Below are 26,132 nucleotides of genomic sequence, written 5' to 3'. Positions count from 1 at the left end.
CTTGGAGATGTGGAAGTAACAAAAGTAGAAGCACCTGCCTCTGAAATCCTGAGAAACTTCTTCCACAAAACCCAAGTTCTAGGAGCATACAAACCTTCCGAAGTAGAAGCCGCTCGTGAGAGTACTTGAAGAGGGATGGGCAAGGAGGACGGCAGGGCAGAAGGAAGTAGAATGATATAGAATAACCTGTTTCCACTGGCTGAAGGACCCAGTGGTCTGAAGTGGTGGTAGCTAGGGATGTTAAAATGTGTTTATTTAGGTAAACATGTAACTACTGACATTTAAAACATTTTAAAAGCTGGCTCCCCAAGTGCACTGGCTTCCGCCTGGCCCACCCCCACACTGCTGCCTCTGCATGTAACCATGGAGGTTAACCTATGAGCCCAAGCTCAACAGTTAAGCATGTACACATTTATACTTTCACATCCCTAATGGTTTCCTGGTGAAAACAGGATCAAAAACTGAGTAAGGACAAGGAGGGATCTGGCAGCATCAGTACTCCATCCTCAGGTGCACCTTCAAAAGGGTTGTTTGGATCCCGAGCAGGATTTCAACTGGCCTTGTCTGTTACCATACAAGTCCCTGAATGGTTTTTGGCAAGTGTACCGCATGCGCCAACAGGAGCAGTCAGGTCTAGCATGGAAAGGGAAAGGCCTCTGTGGGGGGCTGAAGCTTGAAAGACTTCTGCTGTGTGGTGGGGGTGTGCATGCCCAAGGACTTCATCGTGGTTAGAAAAAAGCGGCGGCCATGTTTATGCTAATGAAGCATGGGATATTTAAATCCCTGCTTCATTAGCAATTTCAATGTGCCTAATCTGTGTCCCTCTGTCGACAGAGGGATGCAGCCTAGATGTAGCCTTAGAGACAAACAGATTTATTAAGGCATAAGGCTGTGGGTAAAAACAACTTCATCAGATGAACTGGAGTGTAGTTACAGAAGCAGGGGTACATATAAGGAAGAAGTTGCTGGCATTAATGAAGCTAGTCAAGTCAAGGTGGAAGTGGGTCATTCACATTATTTGGTGTGGAGATGTGACTATCCAGAGAGGGGAAATTGCCTTTGTAATGCATTAACCAGTTGAGATCCTTATTCAGTCTTAAACTGATAGGCTATGTCTAGACTGGCCAGTTTTTCCGGAAAATCAGCCGCTTTTCTGGAAAAACTTGCCAGCTATCTACACTGGCCGCTTGAATTTCTGCAAAAGCACTGACTTCCTACTATAAGAAATCAGTGCTTTTTGCGGAAATACTATGCTGCTCCCGTTCGGGCAAAAGTCCCTTTTGCGCAAAGCTTTTGCGCAAAAGGGCCAGTGTAGACAGCTGAGATTTGTTTTGCGCAAAAAAGCCCTGATTGCGAAAATGGCGATCGGGGCTTTTTTGCGCAAAAGCATGTCTAGATTGGCTACGGACGCTTTTCCGCAAAAAGTACTTTTGCGGAAAAGCATCCGTGCCAATCTAGACGCTCTTTTCTAAAAATGCTTTTAACTGAAAACTTTTCCGTTAAAAGCATTTCCAGAAAATCATGCCAGTCTAGACGTAGCGATAGTGTTTAATTTTCAAATGAATTCAGCTGTCTACCTCTGTATTATCCCGATCTGGTATCTGGAAAAATCTGCATTTAATGCTGTCAGAACAAAAGGAGCTTAACCACTTCAGGAATCTGAAATTGGGAGATTGATGGACAAGCCACAATTTCTGCAGCCAGGAAACTGATAGCGTTACAGTATGACTACAGTGAGAAAGAAAAGGAGACACTCAGAGAACTGATTTGCTTGTGCCTCATTCTAACCACCTAAAAAGACAAGTTATTGGTCAGACTCCTACCACGTAATAACAATTTTGAAGTGCATGTCAATAAACTTATTGACAAATTTGGATGTCTTCTAACTCGGATATTGGATCGGCCATTGCAACATGAAAGAAAATTGTGAATGATGAACTACTTCTTGTATCTTTTAGGGACCAATGGCCCCTGGGCTTCTACAAGACCGTATTTGTGCCTGTACCAGTAGGTGTTGCTGCACAATCAACTGTGTCTGTAGTAAAAACAATTTTCCCTACAGAGATAGATCATGCATTCTCTTTACATCATAATTATGAACAAAATGATATTGACTAGAAACATCGCCATCACTATTACATTTAACATATTACATTACGATTACATGTTAAAATTATTATTAGTTTTTGTTTTATGCTTGAAGGTCACAAAGAAACCCACATCTGCCTAAAATAATACAAAGTATCATTAAAGTAACAGAAACAAGTGACCGTATTTCAAGGTGACCATTTAAATGTGTCTATGGTGTCATTATTTAGCCCCATTTCTGTGGTAACAGCACCACTTGACAGCTCTAAATCATACTTCATCTAGGCATAAGCTTTCAAATGATGCATAACGTACAGGGGTGTTAAGAAAGTATATTAAATAGACCAAATTGGCAGTGTCTGCCACTCATCTAAAGGTAAAATGCTTATATCAGAGTGTCCCCCTAAAAATGTTGATGTTTTATGGGCATATCCACATTATTTAGTTAACATTTATAGTTTGCTTTTAATCTGTAGTTCTCAGGGTACATCCACATAGGGATAAAAACTGCATGGCTCAACTGTGGCTGGGCCCAGGTCACATGACTCATCAGTAAATACTGCTGTGTAGACATTCGGGTTCAGGCTGCAGCCTGAATTCAGGGTCATTTGCACAGTCCCAGAGTCTAGGTCCAGCCCAAGTCTGAACATCTACACTGCAAATAAACAGCCCCAATCCGGAATGAACTGACATGGGCTAGCTGCAGGTTTTTAACTAAAGTGCAGATATTCCCTCAAAGTACTTGCCAAAGGTAGGTGTCCTCATTTAACAAATAGAGAAAATGAAATACAGAAGAGAGGCAAAGGCTGCACAATGCCACCCAGCAATTCAGCAGCCTCATCTCTTGGCTGCCTATTCACTGGACTACTCTGAATACCCAGATAAATATTGATTCCGGTCAAAATACAACCTCCCATATTTAATGCAGCCCCAAGAGACTACATGCAAAGGACACAACATTTAATGCTCCATCTTGCTACAGCTTGTTTGTGTTAGAGCCCAGATACTCTCTTTGTATATAAAACAACACACAAAGAAACTTAGTGTGAGGCTTCCCTTAGATTTTTACACTGGTGAGAGAATAGGATTTTTATCCTGGCTCATCAGAAAGGGTATAGTGCAGAACCCTAAATATGGTTGATACCAGAGAATCCACATAAGAGGCGGGGGGGGGGGGGGGGGGGGGGGGGGAGGAGGAATCATTGATGCACAAGCTCTTTGCATGCACATCCACTCAGGTCCACTTAAACTCACCTGATAGTGTGGCATTCACATTTCCACTGGCCTCCAGTGGAATAAAAGGAAAAGCTAATACATACTGAGGTTATACAGGTTGAACCTCTCTAGTCCAGCACACTCTGACCCAGCAACATCCATGGTCCGGCATGATTTTAGTCATCCAGATATCCACTTATCATGAGTGTGGCCAAGTTTCCTGTGGTCCCATAAAGTTTACTTACAGCCATCTGTCCTGCCTCTCAATGTTCTGTGCTGTTGTTTAGTTATAATTTACCCCTAAATGTCTTCTCAGAGTCCAGTAAGCAGTGGAAGAGTTGGTAACGCTGATAGACAATATTGACCACCCATGGTTCAGCAAATGCTCTGGTTCAGCACCAGTCAGATCCCGAGGATGTCGGACCAGAGAGGTTCAACCTGTATTATCTTTTCTGGTCATGGTCTGTAGGTTGGAAAGAGGTTGATGTGCATTTTCCCCATAGCTCACTGCTCTCTCATTATTATTGAACCATGGCAGAATTGGAGTGTGGAGAAGGTGAAGGGAATAATGCAAGATACATGAACAGTTGGGGCTCCCATTCTACAAGGACAGATAGAGGATTCCCCTCACATTCAGATCAGGGGACATTGTGGACCAAGGTCTGATCCTCAGCTTCTTGACAAAGTGCTACCACGACAAGAGTGAAGCAAAACTTGTCAGTCGTGAGGCACATCTTTCAAAGACTGGCAGCTTTAAAGCACAGGCAAAGACTCCTGGGCAACTACTGAAAGTTCAGAAAGCAAAGGATGACAGACTCAGGGAATTGGTTTTAAAATATTAATTAAGGCCAATTTTCATGCTGATATATTGCTTCTAATTAGAAGTCACCCCTATGAGTGTGACTCCTTCTGAGGCAGGTACTGCCTAAAGAGTTCCAAGACACCAAGGATACACTTTGGAATTACATTAATATATATATATACGTAAAGGCTCCAAAAGGGAGCAAATATGGCCTGTGCACGTATGAGTGGCACAGGTGTGAAAGGTCTTTATAGTAGGAGCCTAAGACCTTAAACATCTTGGAACAGGTGAACCCTAAAAGAGTCATAAGTTAACTACAAATGAGTACTTTTAACATTCAGATTCTTACCTAGGACATTCCCATCTGCAAAGCTACACTGGAAATCTTTAAAAAAGCAGGCTCTAACCAGATTTCCAGGGCCCTCAATTCCTCTAAAATCAGAAATACTGTTGTGGTCTCCAGAAGGAACCGAGCCACATAGGTACCCATCAAACTAACATGTACTTTTGGAAAGAACTAGCCAGACTTTCTCCAACTTCACCAAAAAATTTAGTCTGAAAGTCTGTGGTCATTTCTCATTTCATGAAACCATTCACTCACTCCCAGTATTGAATAAGCTAGTTGAATTAGAAAGAATATTTCATATTTACTAAATATTACAATACCTCCTGTGACGTAGTGGGGGTACCTGGCTGGTTTCTATGCTGCTGGCTCTGGGGTAACCCCCACTGGCTGCCGTGGGTACCACAACCCAGCAAAACAGGAAGAGTCACTATGCAAAGGGACCTCTCAACCGGTATGGCCAGACACCCCCCATGGAGAGGAACAAAGGAAGGTGGAATGCTGCCCTGGCTGTGGTGGCAGGGCTGGAAGAGTGTTGGTTAGTTGCTGTCTGGGAGCATGGAGGAGACAGCCTAGGGACAGGGGCTGGAGTTTAGGGGCCCAGTCTCCCCCATCTCAAGGGGGCCTGAGGCATCCTAGCCCAGCTCTGTGACCAGATTACATCTGTGCTGTGCTGTATCCTGGAGAGGCAATAAACTTCCTCTATTCCACCGGCTGGTGCAGTCTGTTTGTGCCATTTCGGGGTGCAGGAGACGGGGGACCCCCAACGCGCCCGTCACACCTCCATCCCTTGCCTCATTTCATAAACTGACTGAATAATGCCCCAATACACAAACATTATTTTTGTTCACTCTGGTTGAGCCCCAGAGGCCTCTGCACAACTCAGTGGGCTTATAGTTGAAGTTAGACTTTAATGATACAAAACCCTTGTTCAGGGCCTCTGCATGGAGTGAATTTCACCCTATTTGCCAGCTCTAATATTGACATGCACAGCTGCAATAACAATGTTTAGAATTCACTTCCCCCTCTCTCTGCACCACCAGGATTCCAAAACAAATGCAACAGCCCAAGTTTACTGCTGGTATTATGAAAGATTGACAGTTGAGTAGCAAGAGGAAAACCTTGTCATTAAAGGCTCAAACCCTACAGCAGATTATCTAGCCTCCACCCCCAAACTACTATACAGTATTCGAAGGCCCTATCCTGAGATATGATGCATGGTCACTGAGAGTTAAAGCTACGCTACACATTAGGCCCCAAATGCGTAGATTAGTGCTCCAGAACATTCTAACTTGAAAGAGAATGATTAATACAGGTTGAACCTCTCTAGTCTGGGACTCTCTGGTCCAGCAAAATGCATGGTCTGGCATGATCGGGGACCACGTGGGTGCTCCCACGTTGGAACACTCATGAGGAAAACCCAGTGCAGCGGGACCAGGGATGTTGCTGGATCAGAGAACTGGGCCAGTGGCTGGGAGCTGGAAGCAGGGAATGGAGCTCAGTGGCTGGGGCCGGCATCAGGAAGTCTGGTGGCTAGGAGCAGAACCTGGCAGGGAGCCTAGCAGCCAGAAGCAGAGGGACCAGTGCTGACCTCTCCTGGTTTGGCAAACTTCCTAATTCAAGATCAGTCAGGTCCCAAGGGCGCTATACCGGGGAGGTCCAACCTGTATCATTAGAATATTTCATTTCTTCTCTGAAATACAATCATCAATTTAACAAAACTACCTGCACAAACAGATTAAGCTTTTAATCTCAAAAGTGGATTAATTTTGATATTGGATACTGTTTATGGTACAATGGTTGTGGAAGGGAAAATTGTATATAATGGTGTTTACATTCTCCTCTGCTTTTCCCTTTTTGTGGCCAAAGCAACAGTGCTAGTTACATGCTGTGGTTTCCAGCTTGCAAGATGCTCCCTCTTTGTTGCATAAGGCACACTGACACAATCAAGAAATCTTGTGAACTGTCATGTTTTTGTTTTTGTAACATTAGAATTGGCAGACATTCTGCTCTCCTAGTAATTCTGTGGTTAAAAAACACATATTGCCAACAGGCTTTGTTTTAGGGTACCTATTATTAGGACACTTAATGCCTTCCTTGTTTACAATCCAGATTTGTGTGTGTCCAGTCATCAGTTTGATCCCCATGAATCTGACAATATTTAAACATTTGTTCTTTTCAAGTAGTTTGGGTGCCATAAGTTAGCAAAACAACATGTAATAGCAGCATTCCGGGTTATAAAACACTGGTTCTATATAACTACTACAAAAGTCCTAACAACTCACATCTCCAACAGTGGTTGCAACTGAAAAACTAGAATTTCACGTATCACTTGTTTGGTTTACTTGCCAGCTGCGATAACCGTTTAAGAATACACCTCCAACACAGCAAAACGTTTGACATGACTAGATCACCACACCTGGGACACACATTCCTTCTCTTATGACTAAAGCGAAGAGAAAGGATGAATCTACACTTTCATAAGCATCAGCTGCTCAGGACTGGATACAGCCAATTTGGGGCCCTTACACTTACCTGTGATGGTGAGAACTATGTTAGTTCTAATAATAATTTATTCTGCACCTTCCAGGGAGTCCTAGGCAATTGACAATAAAATAGATGAATCGACCGATAACCATTGCAGGGTAGAGTCCTGGGAACATAAATAAGCTATTAGAATCAGAGTTAAAATCAGCATAAAACCACAAGCAAAGTAGATGTGCTGTGTCAAAGGCTTTTGAGAGAAAAACTGTTCCTAATTTGCTATACTGAGACTTTTCTAGGGGTCATTCTTGTGATCCCTCTTGTCCCCACCAACTCAGGTCCTATGCTGCAAACTGCCCCACCACAAATTGAAGTTTTCCTCAATTCCTTCTAGTGGTGCTCTTGTTTGCAAACTAGGGGCAGAGGAAGTGCTGGCTGTTATATTCCCAATGGCTAGAAAAACATTTTAAAGTATCCAACACAGAACTGAGCAAGACCTCTCTTCCTGGTGTGGGTGTCTTAAAGAGTATGTTACAAAGTACATCAAGGCAGAGTCATGCTCCTACAACATGAGACAATCATAGAAAGTTGTGGGCATGGATCCATCTCCCTTCTCTACTTCACACAGAATCTCATCTCCAAGAGTTCTAGTCCCTCTCAGGGGACTGTTGTGGCTGATGCTGTTTAATAGCACCACATACTAGATCCATGGTGTCCAACATGCTAGCCACATGTGGCTATTTGACAGGTTGTTGGCTTGAACAATGTGGTTATTTGGGTGGTTGAGTGTGGCTAGTTCACTATAGCAGTAGCCACTATTGTATCCAGCCATGACACTAGATGCTGTTAATACCTTTCAGAGTGTAATGCATGCACCGATCTTTGGACGTGTAGGGATATTAAATAGCACGCACTTATCTACAGAGATGGGAATTTACATATTATCTCTAATAAACCTCATCCCACCTAACACTTTGAAGGTAAGTATTTATTCAGGAGGAATCAGTTTTCAAAACATATATTCCTGCGCATTAGTTCTATTAGCATGGCAATTCAGTCTCCTCCAAACTCAAGTATCTCAGCTCCATAGTGCAGAAACTTTGCACTATCTCATTTAATTTTGCTTTGATGTTGTGTATTCCATCTCACTTTCCATGTATCCTTTTCAGAGCCCCAGAAAAGGTGCAGAAATATAAAGTTGAGCAGCTTGGCCAATATGTCCTGGGTGGGAAAGGAATGTTTTTCTTGCCCTCCTCTTGGTCATTTGCATGAAGAAATGGAGGGAGACTTTACTGAGCCATTGATGTCCTCCTCTGTGGACCTAGAGGTCTCCTGTGTATCCTTCCTCCCCAGTAACATCATTATGTGGTTGTTTCATATGTTCAGAAGAAAAAAAAATCTTATTAATATGACTATTTACTGCCCATAGTTGCATACACTGATAAAAATATCTCTGGTAGTATAAAGGATATAAAATTATTGACCTTTAGATATATATTTCAATATATATTTTTGCCAATGGAAATGTATCACACAAAATGAAATACCTGTTTGCTTGTATTCATTTTTATAAAATGCTTGCAAAATACACAACTGCCATGCAACACTCTGTTTGAATATCATTATCCAGTGTGCTATGAATTCTAAATTCCACACAAGATTCCATTAAGATATCATAGAAAAAGTTCACTCACCTCCCCTTCCCCCAAGCACTAATTTGCTCTCACTTTAACCACTTTACTACTAAACAGTTTGCCAGGTACCTACCTAGAGTACTGTCTTATGCAGCTGGATTTAGTGATAAAGGGGTAGTAGGCAAAGCCAAAGAAGTTCGGGGGTAAACTCAATGCGAGATAAATTCTGACATTTACCTATACGATGATGTGTACAGTTGATGTTTATGTTGTAACACGAGCACAGAAAGCCTAGTCAGCCTTTCAGGGGCCAAAAAATAGCTACCTTGTATCAGCAATGGAGTCGGGGCACAGTCTTTTCCAACGAGTCATCCTTCTGCCAATCTTTCCAGGTGCCTCACCCAGAATGGGTAACATCCAAACTGAATATAAAACATTTAAATTCAGTTCAGCACACTTGAATGCATAAACAATCCGAACACAACACACTAGTGTCAGAGTGTGCCTCTTACAGTGACAGACATTTAAAATTTTTTAAAAGTAGCCAACCTGGCTTCATTGGAGAAGCAGCATAATAAACATCTTTTATTTTACAGCTGCTCATAATCCTAACACATGGAATTCATTACATCCCCACACTGTGGATGTGCACATTTTCAGGCTGAGCATACAGCCATTAAAGTTGCTATGCTATCATGAGACATTACTGTTGTGCAATTAAAGACTAGCCTTGGGTATATTTTCAGTAAAAGTACACTTCTAGAATATGACCTAAACTTGCTTTGCAGTGACAAAGGTTTGCTTAAACAGAGCCTATGCACTACAATCTCCTGCATTACAATCCCAGCTTTGATACTGCATCTTTGGCATGTCACTTATAACCCATTTACAGAAAAGTTACATTACCTTCCAGGAAAGTTGTGAGAGTTAAGTGTTTGCAGAACTACAGAAGTGCTAAATATTTCATATTAGTACAAGAATGGTGAGACTGAGCATTCATTCTCTGGGCAGATGTTCCAGTTAGGTGAGTAGAAGGGAAGACTTTATATGCACTTTGGAAGACCTGTGATATAAGATGAACAAAAGTGGAAAAAAATTAGTCAGCATCTGAGAAATGTCCAGAGAATGGATAAAAACCCAACAACCTTGCACTTAAGATTCTACAGCAAAGTGTATGGTTCATTAAATGTAGGTTAAAATAGTTAAAACCCAGTATACTTTCATGCCACAGTATACACTTTATCTGGGAATCAAGATAGACATTCCATCAAAGCTGCTCAAGTTTTAGTATTAGACTCAGAACTTCTCCATGCTCCACAGAAATATGGTAAGAGAATAATAGCATCAGGAACTGGGACATCAGAAGCCTTCGTTTAATCTGGGAATTAACCTCGGTGCATTATGAAATCTGTATTCTGTGTCTCTTGACCCATCCGTCTCCTGGGCCAGTGCCCATTTATGTGCAGCTGACCAGTTCAGCAAGAGGCAACACAGCTGTGTGTCTGTGTTCAACTCTTGGAAATTTCACTGGAGAGAAACCTACTGAAATCTAAAAGTAAATTAAAAGTTCTGGTGAAATAAGGGGCTGACTATGGACATACTCCCACACCTCCCCAATAAAAGATTAGTAAAACAAGTAATGTCTGAGTCCAGTTTCCATTTGTTTACAGCCCCCACTCCATGTTCATTTAGCTGAGTAGGCATATGTAGATACTATGAGAGTCCCATTTAAGATTTGATAATAAAATTCAAGAGATCCACATACCTCACCCTAGTATCCATCCACAAGGATTTGTGGAGCATCCAGTATCCAACTCTACCCATCTTTTATCCAGGAGAGACAGAATCCAGGTAACTAAAAATTAAGCTAGACTTTTATTCATGGAAAAAGTTATAAGTGAGCTGAAATAAAAGGACTTTTTCTGCATAGCTATGTAGAAAAACCTTAGTAGGTATAAAATTCAATCCCTAGTGCTTTCCAGCCCCGAAGAAAAATGGCTTCTACACTAGTGACCTGATGAGTTTACTGCAATGGATCTTATATTTCATTCACTGTTGAAGGCCAATCACAATACTATTTACTGGCCTCTTACTGATATGGAGTCTCCCTTTAAATTCTTTATCTTGAACAGCAACTTTTGGGTATTCAAGTGAACACAATTCAGAAAAGGTGACAATAATCCAAAGGTACTGGATGTCTGTGTTTAAGTGTCAGTGCTTCTGCAACAACCTCTCTATGGGTATGTCTACACTACCCTCCTAATTCGAACTAGGAGGGTAATGTAGGCATACCGCACTTGTAAATGAAGCCCAGGATTTGAATTTCCTGGGCTTCATTTGCATGAAGCCGGCCGGCGCCATTTTTAAATGCCGGCAGTTCGAACCCCGTGCCGCGCGGCTACACGCGGCACCAAGTAGCTAGTTCGGATTAGGCTTCCTAATTCGAACTAGCTGTACTCCTCGTGGAATGAGGAAGCCTAATCCGAACTAGCTACTCCGTGCCGCGTGTAGCCGCGCGGCACGGGGTTCGAACTGCCGGCATTTAAAAATGGCGTCGGCCGGCTTCATGCAAATGAAGCCTGGGAAATTCAAATCCCGGGCTTCATTTGCAAGTGCGGTATGCCTATATTGCCCTCCTAGTTCAAATTAGGAGGGTAGTGTAGACATACCCTATGTTATTAGCCAAAAAGGAAAAACTGAGGGTTTAAATCATTCTGTGGTTCCTCCTCAGGTGCTGTAGGACTTGACATTCAGCAAATGTCATCTATCCTTCTGCAATAGAGAAAAGATTTATCAGGTAAATAATATTGCCTACTTTCCATACAACTGTCTTTGCTTTTTCACCCAAAAAAGGTTCCATTAACATACTTATTGGGATCTAGTTGGAGAATAAAGCTGAAATTACTTGTATATTTGCATACTTCAGTCTCAAGAATAAACTTCTCCCTGACCACAGCATTTGTTCAACTGTTTCATGATCTGCCTTTTCAACTAAGTAAACTCTGACACATTCATAGAAATCAGTTCTAGCCAGACACTGATTTTACATTGCAATTCCTTTTCCTAATAAATTATTTCACAGTATATGATCTGGATATTTAGAAAATTACACATCTACAGTTGAATAGTCTAGAGTTTACAGTAGCTTCAGGGAGTTTATCTGGCTAATTTGTTATAGGCAAAGAGGGACAGTTTAGGGATATAATTAACATTTTCACCACTGTTCCTATGTTATGTATTATTCCTTTACCTTTCAGATGTGAACTCTTTGGAGCAGGAGCTGTGTCCCCTGCATCCATATAGCGCATATTACACTTGAATAGTCAAGTGTGGTTTGCTTTTATAATAATCTTGTATAATTTTGTTTGTGGCCAAAAATACATTAGTTGGAAAATAGCACTTGTTGCTTGGATTGCAAATTTCTCCCCTTCTCCCCAAAGTTGCTTTACAGAAGTGTTTTTACTTTTTTTGCATTAAATTTGGTCACCACTTTCTTTTTAAACAAAAGCACTCTACAACACAAACTTTGGAGTTCAGGGCAACCAATTTGATGAGCTTTAAAAAGGAGTTACACGATAGGAAAATTAATCAGAACAAAACTACCCTCCCCCCCCCCCGAAAAAGTAATTAGCTTAGCAAACTAATAAGTCGTGCTTGTTTAATCTAGTATTGAAAATTAAAAAACAGTACCAATACACCACCAGAGAAGCACAATAAGGGCTTTACTGCTAGTGTCTTTAGCGTTACCACTCCATAACACAGGAAGAAGGGCTTCTGTTTCTGCTTATAGTTTTTCTTCTCTCCCTCCGTTTAATATTTGTATTTTTAAAAGATTACGATTTCATACTAACTGCTTGCCCAGTAGACTGTATAATTATACCGGTAGATTCAAGGCCATTTTGCAACTACAGGAAAAAAAGTGTTGGGTGAGATTGGGAAAACCTGTCTGCCAAGAATTTTAAATAAAAAAAGAGGGTGGAGAGAGATGGTTAGGCCTCTGTGATCCATTCAGTGCTTCCTGTATTTCTATCCTCCTACCACTTTCAAAGCTCTTGCATTGACTCCACTCTTATAGCCAAGCCTTTGGAACTTGTCAACACCATTCTTTGGACAGCCAAAGCAGCACGGTTAAGCAACAGAGTTCACTGCCTACTTTTCAGAGATTACTCTGCAGCCTCCTAGTGCAAGCTCAAAAAATAAAAATTCCAAGTCACTGTGAGCTACAGTGAGCTCTGTACAATTTGCAAGATACAGTGCACATTATTGCAAATCCGAACGTACCTATTAAAACTGAATAAAGTATTCCTGAACAGGCCTAGTTTACTAAAATCTTTAGATTCTGGTTCAGCCTGAGGTTAAGAGCTATACGTTTAAATCCTTCATCTCACAAATTGCTAAAGCAATTGGAAACCTATTGGGAGAAAGTTTTCCCATCATTTACTATTAACAAATGAAACGGGATATTGAAATAAGTAATGTAAACAGACAACCTAAACTTAGTTTGCATATAGTCTTCTACACTTTGAAATATGCCAAAGAGAAAATGTTTATACCTGACAGTTCATACAACCACATGGTGTCTAGTTTTCAAAGTGAAGACTACAAGCCCTTTAAGCTACAGCATTTGGACCTTCAATTGCACTGGGAATGTTATCAGAAAGAAACCACCTCACTGTTCAGCTCCATTCCTGAATTCAACTAAGGGGAATCCTGAACTCTTGAGACCCACAAGAGTACAACCAGTGTACACATACTGTTGTGGGTACAGAGGTCTGTCAGGGGGTATATCACACTATTTACCAGGTTTTACAGGACACATAAAACACTAGCCAAATCAGTACAAAACTAAAAATGTCAGACGATAAAATGGTTATACTGCTCTACATATTACAAACTTAAAAATACATAAAAATTAAGTAAGCAAATTTGTCAGTAATAGCATGCCGTGGCACTTGTCTTTGTATGTCCAATTCTGTTAGCAAATGGTTTTCAAGTGAGGTTAAAATAGTTTTATCTTGTGTACCCCAGACTCCTCTTGAGAGATGCTGGCCTACTGTAAGATTGCATTTAAATAGTAAAATCAATAGCGAGAAAGTCTGATGCATTTAGGAATACCATACTGAACATACACCAAGTGGTGTATTTTTTCTAAGCTCATTTTCAGTTTTACTCTAAGTTCAATATAGTTTCAAAGACTAGCAACTGAAGGATAAAAGCTTTGACGATTCAGTTTAAAAGCCCCATATCCAAGTCTCAGCAACAAATGGATTTCCTAGAGAGGGCCTCCCTAACGTGAGACTGGAGACCTATTTCCAGTTTACTTTCACACAGTATGGTTTGTGGCATAGATGGCACTGGTTTGCCACAATTTACTGCAGGACAAGACATTCCTGAATAGTGGGGACAGTTTCTGTGTTTCATCTAATTGTGAAACAGCTACATAACCTTGGAGTTAATGTAAAAATGAATTTAAATGTAAAGGCTAACTAGCAGTTATAGAGTCCACCTAAAACAGATACTAATGTTCCCATGAAAGAATTGCTGGGAATTTGGAAGAGTGGACCCAAGAGTATTTTGAATACACTTTTGCAGAGATATAGCAAACTAGTCAAACCTCTGTATCACCCTGAAAAGGATGCAAGATTGCTGTGGCCCTGTGTTCCCCCCATAACATAAACAATAAGCTAGCCTTTTGCAAGCATTTTATAAACAGTTATGCATGCTTTTTGCAGCATTTAACACAACGATGCTTGAATTAACAAGAGTGCAATTGTGTTAATGTGGAACACCTACTGCAAACTTTCAGAATTCATATCCCAACCAGGACACACCAAACTGTACTGCTGTGAGTCACAGTATCTTAACTAATAAAAGGCTATAAAGGAGATCCAAGTATGGGCTGATAGAACACAGCAGTTCTAAGTGTTTTTATTTAGTTTGGGAATAAGTTGGCTGTAGGAGGGAGGGAGACAAAAAATTAAATGCAGTTAAAAAGTAAAATGAAACACACACACCTATAACTATGCATTTTTAATTAGACTGTTTAAAAAACAAAACCATTAAACAAAACAAGATTGCATTAGCTCAAGTAGACAGTAAACTATTAAGAATTTAAAAGCCTACTCTTTCAGTTTTTGGTAGTTTGCTGAAGGACTTCTGTTCTTTGCAAGACATTATGAAGTATCATCTGGTGGGGGAAGTGTTTGTTCAGATAAAGTAATTGAGCAAACACAAGCCACACCATAACCTATAGAAATAGCTTTTCCAATACCCCATCTACAGATTATTTTGCATGGTCATATATTTACAAGTCAGTACTAGGTGGATTACACCAACATATGGCACCATCATTACATTGTGTCTTGTATTTATGAAAAAAGTACTGTGACAGACCAGGCAGAGATGCCATTATGTTAACATTTATTAGGCTGACAAAAGAACTAGCACATACTCCAACAGGTTCCCAAACTCCCTTATTTATAAAGCTATTAACAAAATGCCTTCTACAATTAATGTGCAATTTACTCTGTATATTATAAAGATGTATTCACAGCTATGCTAAAGTAAAAAAAAAAAAAACCTAGGGACTGAATTAAACTCAAGACTCAGATTAGCATTGAAACCAATATATCTTCAGTTTTGGAATGAGAGGCTACAAGTCTATTCCCTTAGGTGAGAAGGAAGATTTGGAAAAAAAAGTTTTAAGTTATTACCTACTCCTCCCATACAAGCTTTATAAACTAATGGCATGTTAACCTCCATAAACAAGTGTTATTGATGGAACAATAATTTGTTAACTTAAGCATTTAATAACTGATTTTCCATTTCTGTTACGGTACAAAAAGCAAAGGTTTGTTCCTCACTGTCTTCCTAAGGAAACCTGATACAGTATATGATTTGCACTAGGTACTTTGGAACCTTCTGGAACATTGTTTATTAGTTTTGGCAGACTACCAATGATTTCTACAGGAATGGAGCCATTTTGCTGTTCAAAAACCAGGTTAATCTGTAGCTAGACACATTTCTGATAGGGAAAGTTAATAAAAAACCACCTTGTAGACAAGGCTTTCATAGTTTGATTTTTTTCCAAAAATTTTATTGGGAGAACTACAAAACATTTACAGTACAAAGTTTACAGTCTCACACTCAATTTGTAGTGAACTGACTCCCGAAAATATATTACAACTCAAGTTGACTTATCCTTTAGTTACATTCAAAACATACTTCTGTTAAAGTAGTCCAAAGAGTACATAGTGCTTGATCTGTACCTATGTACAAACATCATTCATCCACTGTCCAGGAAAGTTTTGGAAAACTCCAGACTTTCTACACAAGGAAAAGATTACAAGTTTTGGAATTCAATTAAAAGATATGTTCATGTACTGCATAAAATTTCAGATCTAAAGGTGGCCTCCTTATAAAAAAAGTGGTGAAACTTTTCATGTAGTTAAAACCCATCCCTACATTCAAATTATCTCAAGCATTACGAAAAATACTTATTTGGTTGAGGAAGATTTAAGGCAAGCATGGACCCTTGAGAAGGCACTCTGAGACATAACACTGGGATCCCCCCTCCCCCAATTATTGCTACATACTTTGAGACTATCACAGTGTGATTGGTGGAGTTAGGCAACAAAAATACTTTTTGGTTAATTTAAACATATTTGATTTAGGTTTGCCACTTTGAAGTCTGATTGCAAAGTAGTTTTGTTGGGTTTGTGTTTTTATGTGGACGGGCTACAACCATTTTACATTCTGAAAAACCCACAGAAATTCCTCATACTACTTCCACAGCATAAGAGACCGATTTCTATAAAGAAACCATGCAATCTTTTAAATTTACGTAAACAAGGAAAGAAATTAATGAAATAAATATTACATACAATCTCTTAAATTAAGATTTTTACTCATTTACAATAAAATAACCAAGTGAAGTTACAAAAAGGCATATATTACTGTGAAAAGAACACACTCCACATTTCGCCGATTAATAATGGCAATCATAATTTAAACATAATAAAAGAATATATATCTATTGCTTTTCATCATACCCGATAAATACAGTATGAACAAATTACCATGTATACTTTTCACAAGATAATAAATAAGTTAAATAGTTTCATATTGAGTTGTGTGCAGTGACTCATGCAATCAACTCAAACAGCTAAAAAATTTTTTTTTAAAAAAAAATCAGCAGTTATTCTCCAACAATTACAAACTATACTCAGTTGAGTGCTTCCAAATAAAGCAACAAAAATTGTTCTAAGCCAAACATCCACTAAGTGGTGGCAATGGAACCAACATTAAACTTTGGAATGGAAGTTTTAGCATTTGTTATAATATATATATATAGATATATAAAAAAAACTATAGGGCTGTTATCAAGGCATATTCTTGGCAGGATGTTGGATTTTTCTTTTAAAAAGCTTTAAGGTTACTGTTGTGGATTTTTATTTGAAACTGGTTTAAAAGACAAACTATTACATTTATATAAAAATGGAGAGGGGCTTGAAATGTAGAGTTCATGCCCCTCTGGATTGTTTGTTGCTTGCTTTCTGATGGTATGGGTTTGTCTTTTGCATTTTCCCCCAACTAATGCTTTTAAAAAAAAAAAGAAAAAAAAAAGATGGAATGGCTGCTGCTGGTGGTGCATATTATAACTAGTCTCCAAACAAACAAAAAAAATCCCCTTCTTCCAAGGTCTCTATAAAAATACGTTTGTTCTGTTCATGTCACCATGTCACCATTTGCCCTTTTGCAAAATTTTTTGTTCATCTCGATATAAAAAAAAAGTGTCACTCTTCGCTTTAATTTACTTGCTCAGCAATTAAACAAAACCAAAACCAAGATGATCATCGAAGGACTGACTGTGCGAGCTTGGCTAGTTCTGAAGGCAGCGATCTCGACTCCTCCCGGGTTTTTATCCTTCCCCCTTTCGGCGAGGTTCCCCCCCCACCCTCTTCTCTACTCCTCTCTAGTCGTCGGAGATGGACAGGCGGCTGAAGATGGGCAGGCGCCGGCCCGAGTCCAGGCTGGGGGACTCGGAGCCGCTGAGGCTGCCGGAGCTGAGCGAGCCGCTCAGGTAGCTCTCCCGGTCGGAGAGCGAGTCCGGGGGGCTGGGCGGCGCGTCGAAGACGGGGGACTCGGAGAGGCGGCGCAGGGGCTGGAAGCTGAAGGGGGGCGAGGCGGGCGGCGGCGGCGGGCAGTTCCCCCCCGGCGGCTGCTGCTGCTGGCAGCGGTAGAAGGCGGCGGCGGCCGCCGCGGCGACGGCGGGGCTGGCGGCGAAGCTGGGGCTGTGGATGGCGAGCGGCGCGATGAGGCTGCCCAGCTCCTGGCCCGAGAAGGCGAAGGCGTTGTTGGCGCAGGGCGGCGAGAGCAGCTCCTCGCAGTAGGAGGCGGAGGCGGGCGGCGGGGGGGTGCGGGACCCGCCGGGGCTCTCGAGCAGCGCCGCCTCCAGCCGCGCGCCGGGCTGCTGGCCGCAGCCGTGCTGGTGGTGGGCGGAGAAGCCGGAGAAGCTCAGGCTGTGGTGCAGCTTGGGCCGCTCGCCGCGCTGGGGCCCGAACCCGCCGCCGCCCCCCAGCGGTGGGTCGCGGGGGACGAAGGCGCGCAGGTCTCCCGTGCTGCCGGCGGGGTGGGGCGGCGGGTGGGGGTGGTGGTGCGCGGCGGCGGGCGCGGCCGTGCCCCCTCCGGGCGCGGGGCGGCGCTCGTCCGCGTTGTGGATGAAGTGGCAGCGCGGGCCGTAGGGGCAGAAGCCGATGGTGTGGAAGGTGCGGCACAGCTCGGTCTTGTACTTGGGGTGGCGCGTCAGGCTGCGCAGCTCGTGGAAGCCGTGCGCGAACTGGCACTTCTCGCCGTATTTGCAGGCGCCGCTCTCCTCGAAGGGCCGGCACAGCTCGGTCTTGTAGCGCGTCGAGTTGATGGGCGCCCCGCCGCCCCCCTTGCCCGCCTGCTGCTGCAGTTGCTGCATGAGGTGCTGGCTGCGCTCGCCATTCTCGCTGAACGAGCGGTCCCGGAACTTGTTCTCCTTGTTTAGCAGCGCGGTGGGGCTGCTGCTCCCTCCTCCTCCCCCCCCGCCCGTGCCCGTCTCCTTCAGGCTGCCGAACGAGGAGGAGGAGGAGCTGGAGCCCGAAGAGTTGGGGAACTTGGGGCTGTTGGCCAGAGCCTGCAGGTTGCTGGTCGAGTGCCTTCGCAGAAATCCAGGGGCGAAGGTGGAGCTGGGGGAGGTCACGGGGGTCCCCACCGCCTTCTTGTCCAGCATAAGGTTGGGCAGGGTTTTCTCCGTCTGGAAGCAAGAGGGGGAAAGGAAAGGAGAAAGTTTGCAAAGAGGGTCGGGGCCGCGCTGCACTTCTGCAAGTTGCCAGCGCCCCAGTTAACAGCGAGAATAAAAACGCCCCCCTCGCAGCACATCTGCGGGGAGAGCGTGAGACAAGTCTTACTACTCTATGCACGAAAACTTACATGTTTAAACGGTGGCACAGCTACAGACTTCACCACATAAGCCCAAGAACTTCCTTCCCTTGGAACAACTTGACGCTTTGGGAAAATAACTAGTACTACTTTCAGAGTATTTGCAACTAAAAAGTTTGAGAGTCCCCATTGCAATACTCCAGCTCCAACTTCTAGGCAACAAATCCACTCAGAAATAGAGCCTTATGCCCAGAAATCGGGATCATTTTGGGAGGGAAGTGACACCAACCGGGCCAACTGTCACAATTTAAACATTGACTTTGATCACAGAGCTAGAACTGCAAAATGCATCCCACATGGGAAGCAACGCCCCTTTCCCCCCAGCAAAAAGGGAGTTAATGCCACTTGTGAAAAAGTTCGTTCACAGTGAGAAAGAAAATACTCAAGTACTCAGATTTGCTAAAAGCTTTCAAAACTGGTCACCATGCTTGGTAGAGAAAATGCAAAGTAAACTCTTCTCTCTCCTACCTTGCACAAGAAATCGATGTCGTAGAAGGCTGATAAAAGTGTCGTAGACATTTCGAGATCCTGTAGTGATCGGAAATACAGGAAGGACCGAAAGATCCCGCTTTCCTCGGAGGCTTTGGAAAAGCCACGACTAGAGAGGAAAGGGCTGACTACTTGAGATCCGAAATGGTCCAATCACTTTCCCAGCAAGGGCGGGTTAGTGGGTGCCCGGCCAAGGCGGCGGCGACCGAGAGCGCTGCTGAAGCGAGCTGACTGCTGGAACTTGCAAGCCTTGTGCTCTGCACATATATAAATGCAGGACCGCGCAGGGGGCGGGCCCCAGTCGGGCCCGCCGGTGTCTCCCAGCAACACCGCCCAGTCGTTCTCACCCAGCCCTGCCCCCCTTCCTCAGCAGTTCCTCTGCTTCTCATTGGGCGCCGCCAATTTGTTTCAGCGGCCTGGAGTGCGCTGGGAGGTGCTGTAAAGGGGGCTGAGCGGCAGAGAAAGAGCGGCGGGCGGGGTAGCCGTCAGCCCTGTTAGCGTCATGCTCACTCAGGGTTGCAGTGAGCCATTGCTTACGCGATTGTACTATACAGTCTTGTGACTACTATGCATAGGGTTACAGAGTGGAGAGCCTTCTACAAGGCTTGCTACACAACGCACTGTGGGTAGCAGGCGCTCCACTGTACGCGAGGGTTGCTTTAGGTGCACGGTGTATGCACTATGCAGTATATACAAGGCTTGCTACAGATTCGTGTAAAGAAAACATGCAAGTCTTGCTACAAATTGCATGTATGTATGTGTATGGCTCTAAACACAAGTTATTGCCTATACAAATGCAGAGTGGACTTTTTATCGAATGCACAGTGCATATAAATTACTTACAAATGCAAACTGCATAGAAAACACTCAAAAGACTGATGACAGAACGCTCTATTTAGAGTTCCATGGAAAACACGCCAATACTTATGAAGTCTTGACGCAGAAAACACCACAGAAATGTCTATGAGGCCCTGATCGTTTGATATTAATATCTTGATTTTCTTTTAAAATGCTTCGGTGAAATCAGTGTCCCGTTTTTTGCAAAAGAAATGCTACCTACCACCTCCCTGACTTGAAAGTTTCAACTAGCACATGTCGGAAAGGGCTTTGCTTTCAGCTTAATATTCCTGGCGAGTATACTGGGAAGCTCAATAAAAAGGAAGAGGCAGCATCCAAGAAAGTCGGGACTGAAATGGGACACCTCTGTCTCCCTCCCGCCGAACATCAACTTTTGCCACGTAATTGGTTTGCAACAAACTTTTGTTCCTTGCTTGCGCCCGCGGAACTAGCGGATGGTCGCTGGGTGTGTTTGCAGCACAAAGCGCGGGCGGGCGAAAAGGATCGGTTTTTTTTTTTTTTTTGGACGGGGGGGGGGGGGGAATTAAGTCTCTTCCCGGCGGGTGGCTCCTGCACAGCAAAGGGCCTCCCCCCTCCCGCAACATGCGACCGCCCCACTGCCTCAGAGACTTGGCAGCCGTTCAAGGTCTTGTGATACGATTAACAAAGCCAATTTCTTGTCCTTTGACTTCTTTGAGTCTCAAAGCCCGAGCATAGGCAGCAGCACCGCAGGGCCGGAAGGAGGACACAAGCATCCCCCAGCCTAGGCTCGGCCCTTCCCCTGGCGGAGTGCACGAGGGAGGGCAGCCGCCCCGGGAAGTAGAGCGGAGCTGCAGCAGCAGAGCGGCCCACGGCACGGCGCACCCCTAGCTTGTGCAGGGGGAGTGGAAGGGACCGTAACTACAGTGTTGCGCGCCTCGGCGCGAGGTTCCTCAAGACACATAAGCAAGGAGCCTTTCGTATCTGAATCTGCACAGCCGGGAAGGGAAGAGTTAACCCCGGGCCCTTTCTTTGCAGCCCTCCCTCTCCCGTCACAGCTCTTTCTGTTCAACAGCCGGGCCAGGTTTCCTGTCCCCTCCAGCTGTCGGCGCAGCAGCGCCTCAAGTGCCCCTGCTTGCTAAGGAGCCCTTGTCGGGACAGTAGTTGGGGAGGCGAAGTAGTAGCTGCAGGAGCGAAAGCCCAGAAAGGGAGCTAGGCTCCCTCCCCCCTCGGGAAACGGGATGTTTTTAACCACAGTCTGTACAGGGGCAGGGCAGCGCTAAATCCGCTTGTCCTCCCCTCCCCCCGGCATTCATAAATCTGGCCCGACTCCGAGACTTGTCTAAACACGATCAACACCGCGGTTCTGCGTTCCCACTCCTTGCTTTGCGAACAGCTGGAACCCGTGTAAAGCGGCGCGCGCGTGAACGTTTCCCTCCATTGCATGGGTCACCAAAGCAGCGGAGCCGTCTGGCGGGGCTCTCGGAGCTGGGATGTCACCCCTGAAAATCCGAGGTGCAAATCCGCCCAGGCCAGCAAACCTGCACGTTGCAAAGAAATTTGCCAACGGAAAAGCAACTTCAGAGGCGCTTTACTGGCACATTGCACACCTGGTCTTCACGCCAGTTTTTCTCAAAACGCCTCACGCTTCCATTTGGCTCCCTCCGCAGCGTGACTGGCCAGCCCCGCGGAGAAACGCACCTCTGGGAGCGGCTGCAGTTTAGCAACGTCTGGACCCAGTGGCACAGCCCCTCATGCGAACGGCATCCGGGCTGCGCCATTTCACCGCCCCATTGCTCGGTCTGTGAAAGTCTCCACTGCTGACAATGTATTAATCAGTTCGAAAGAACAAAAACTCTAACGTGGGGCCATTGCAGCTACGTTTTCAAATAAAGAAATACACGAAATGAAATTGCGCCGGGGGCGGAGAGCACCAACTCACACCCCTTTTTGTAAAACAGTCCATGGGGACATCTCTAACTCACTAAATGCACCTTTTAAACTAATCTGCTTGACACCACTTTCTAACTCACGGCTGAGAAGCTGCATTGCTAAATTGGAGGTGGACGTGATATGTTGATATTTAATCCCGAAGTGGTTTTTATGGCAATATGTCACCCTCTAGTGCCTCAACACTGTGAAGGCACCTCAGGTAGAGGAAGCAACAATATTGCATTCCTTTCATAAGTATCCAAACAAAAGAGTTTTCCTTTATTTTTTCCCTGCAGTCCTGGAAAAACATTACAGGTTGAGGGACTTACCAAATAAAGAGACTCAGTTTCTGAAATAGGGAACAATTTTAAACTGGCCTTATTTTCAATAACTTTAATTTTTCTCCTTTGCAGCCTCTGTTCATTTGGTTTCATGCTAATGTAGTTAGTTCAAACTTACCTCTTCCCTCCCCCCCCACCCATCCAAAAACTAAACCATATAATAAGATTTGAAAACACTAGCTTGGGGGCAGATCCTGTGCTTTAGTTACCAATCTAAGTAAATACATAGTTTATTAAGATAATCAAGAAAGAAGTAGGGTATAATCAGTCCCTGAACAACAATTACATTGATACATTAGCTTAGATCAAATACATCACAGATCTTTCAGTCACAGATAAGTTGTCTCTACTAGACTTTGCTAATCCTATTCTGCACCTGCTGTTTAAGGTTTAAAGGTTTCTGATAGTAGTTATACAGTAACCCAAGGTTTTTAGTAGTTATACAATAACCCAAGTCACCAGCAATATGTGGTGAAATGTATGCAAGATGATGTAAAATTATTTGCTCTCTATAAACTAAGAGATATTACTTAAAGTTACACTTTTAAAAACATCGATAAGAAAGATTAAGATTTAAAGTAATTTTGTTCACTGATTAACTATGTTTTTGAGATTTTACAAGATTACTTACATTCTGTTATAAATCTTCTGAATATACTACTGTGCTGTTAAAATTCTTACTCATTTTCATACCATTCAACCTACCAACACAAGAAAAGCAATAGTGAAGGAGTTTTGAAATTCAGAGGGATTATTTTTTCTTGGTATTATACCATCAAAAGAATTACCAGATGTGGAATAAAAATTGTGAAGGTGTGTAAAGTGGCAGTTGCTAACTGTTGTAGTGTTGAAACAAGTGTATTTACAAATAGTTAAGACAAAATGTATGCTGTTCATCTAATGACCAGAAAATTGCTTTTTCATTATAAATATTTATTATGAATAATTGGATTCTGTTGGTATTTGTTTATGAATACATGAAATATCTGTGAACTGTCCTTTCATTGTAAATCAAGTTTTGTTTTACCTCACTGAAATCTCATGTTCCTTTTTTATTATAAGTTATTTACATGAAAAATGCTGAATCATTAAAATTCAGGATATAGAAAATCGTTGATAAAAAGTCACTGAAATAATATTCAATTTTGAAAATAAACCACGTCAAACTGCTCTCTTCTGCATTTAGCTCTAATTTAGCTTTAATTGTGACAGTCTAAAGCATTTTTTCAAAATATTTTTCAGTCCAGTTTAGCAGCCCATTATAGTTATAACAGCAATATAAAAAAACAACAATACAACTAAGACATGGTAAAGCAATTCATTTTACACTAATTGAACTGGGTTTCAGGTTTAAATTGAAGAGTAAGCTATAAATCCCTGTGAACACTATCACTGTTTCACTAGTCTAACAATGTTGTATTATAGTGCCATCTACTGGGATAACTAAAATGTAACTTAAAGCATCTGAAATACTGAGTTTCATAAAAAAAATTTTTATTAAATCTTGTGTTACATTAGTCATTACTTTTCAGTAAGATGTCCATTTACTCAAAGAGGTGAAGGGTGAAAGTACAAATAAAGAATCACTATTTGACCATAATCCCTCCATTTTACAGTGATAATTTAAAAATTAGTCTAGAGCAAGTTCTATCTTTGTTTTGGTTACTACATGCACACTATACAGATGTTAGCTCTTGATTAAATAATGCAATGAGTCTTTTTAATTATTTATTTGAACTTGTTTATTTGAACCTTGAAACTAAATTCAAGAATTCAGAAAGAAATCCACAAAGCAAGTATTAAAATGCATTTGTTAACAATACAAATAGTTAAAATAAGAGAACACCAGATCTCCTTTGATGATTTGAGACAAAACACTGTTATATATAAAATCTCCTAAAACAGATAGCCATGTCAAAATTATTCTGATCGTCACCAGAAGGTTGCTATCAGGTTTGTGCTATTTTGTAAAGGCCTGATTCTACTATCTTTACTATATCTTTCTTACAGAGTAAGGCATACACTAAGGCCACGTCTTTGCTCCATGGAAGATTGATGCTTCTGTGGTTGATCTTTGGGGGTTTGATTTAGAGGGTCTAATAAAGACCCTTTAAATCAAACTCAGAGGGCACTCTTGCTCCTCATGAAGAATAAGGGAAGCTAATGGGAGTGTCTGTTCCTGTCAACCTTCCGTTGTGTGGATGGCACAAAAACGCAATTTAAGATACATCGACGCCAGCTACGTCATTAATGTAGCTGGAGTTGCATATCTTATTTTGACCTTCCGTCGTAGTGTAGAGCAGGCTTAAGTGAGCAAATATGTCCTCACATGCTTTCATTTTCTATAAATGAAAAGCATGTTTTATTTGAACACAGTAGTCTTCATTCTGGAAAGGCTTCAAACTCAGCCTCTGATTTGAAGACAATAATGTTAGCACTCTGATACATATATACTCTGCAGGAAAAGGAGCAATATGGCAATTGGTAGCAATATTGCAGCTATTTGTATCTGCATAATTTTTTAAAATAAAGGCCCTATACTTAACTCTGGTTAAAAATGGAATGAAGTTAAACCATCCGATTCAAGCTTGGCATAGGCAAGGAAAGGAAACCAATTTTTTTTCAGGAACAGTTTTTCAAAAAATTAAAAGACTATTAGGTTAATATTCTGAATGCATGAAACATGCTGACAAAAAAGGAAAAACTGAATCAAGAATTATGGCATTGGAGTAGAGGAGAAATAGTTTGTGGGATACAACACACCAGATCTGCAGGTGGCCTGCACTTGGATAAATGGAAAATATTAAGATTAGCTGCTTTGCTTCCAATAGTAGCTGCAATAAACTATTATGGTCTGAATGAATGAAATTAATAAATGCATTTAAAAATATTTTCCCACAGCAAGTCTAACAGAGTCAGCGTACTCATGAAAAATATGTTTTTAGCACGTACTATAAAAAAAGTTTACTAAAGTCAGAAAACAGATATATCTCTTCCCAACTGAAGAGAAAATTTAACTCTTTCTTCACAATGTAGTACAATTTGTACAATCAGCACAGGACAAAATGACGTGTTTCATTTTTCAGGATTTTCTTTGTTCTTGCAAGCATCATCAAATTCAAGCAAGGTTAATATCTTAAGGCAAGTGGATATTCTTTCATTCTGAATTGCTAATCTTGAGAATTCCAGTGTTTTGGAAAATTCTGGAGTTGGAGGTAGTTCTTTAAGAAGCTGTGCAACAAGCTGTGCTTGATCAGATGCTCTTCTTGCCAACTGATGGAATTCTCCGTGATCTGGCGAACTTAAGCGAGTGGCTGGTATGAGCAACAACAGATGTTTACTAAGCTGTCTGACATTAGTCAGTGTCTCTCCCCAAAAATTCACTTCTCCTTTATTAAAGAGGTTGTCATCTTCCATCTCAATGAAAAGAAAAACAACAGTGATCAGTGATTTGATGATAATGTGCAAATAATCCAATATTAAACAACATTAAAGGGGAAATATTGCTGATATACATTATT

General features: G+C 42.2%; 2 protein-coding genes across 3 annotated transcripts in view; both read right to left on the bottom strand.

Annotated features, from left to right (window-relative positions):
* Positions 1–15,632: 15,632 nt before the first annotated feature.
* ZFP36L2 (ZFP36 ring finger protein like 2) lies at positions 15,633–19,782 on the bottom strand. Its single transcript, XM_075925432.1, has 2 exons — positions 19,502–19,782; positions 15,633–18,848 (listed from the first exon to the last, which is right to left on the bottom strand). The coding sequence occupies exons 1-2, from the start codon at positions 19,550–19,552 to the stop codon at positions 17,541–17,543; spliced, it is 1,359 nt and encodes a 452-aa protein (XP_075781547.1). The 5' UTR covers positions 19,553–19,782; the 3' UTR covers positions 15,633–17,540.
* A 4,546-nt stretch (positions 19,783–24,328) lies between these two features.
* THADA (THADA armadillo repeat containing) overlaps positions 24,329–26,132 on the bottom strand; it is a 308,025-nt gene continuing 306,221 nt past the window's right edge. For both annotated transcript variants that reach the window (XM_075925431.1, XM_075925430.1), the window contains one exon: positions 24,329–26,028. In XM_075925431.1, coding sequence (XP_075781546.1) covers positions 25,687–26,028 — 342 coding nt within the window. In that variant the 3' untranslated portion in view covers positions 24,329–25,686. The remainder of the gene's footprint in view (positions 26,029–26,132) is intronic.

The sequence above is a fragment of the Pelodiscus sinensis genome, chromosome 3 (genome assembly GCF_049634645.1).
Source record: "Pelodiscus sinensis isolate JC-2024 chromosome 3, ASM4963464v1, whole genome shotgun sequence".
NCBI lineage: Eukaryota > Metazoa > Chordata > Testudines > Trionychidae > Pelodiscus > Pelodiscus sinensis.
Note: the sequence above shows the minus strand (reverse complement) of the source record. Positions and strands in the feature narration are given on the sequence as shown.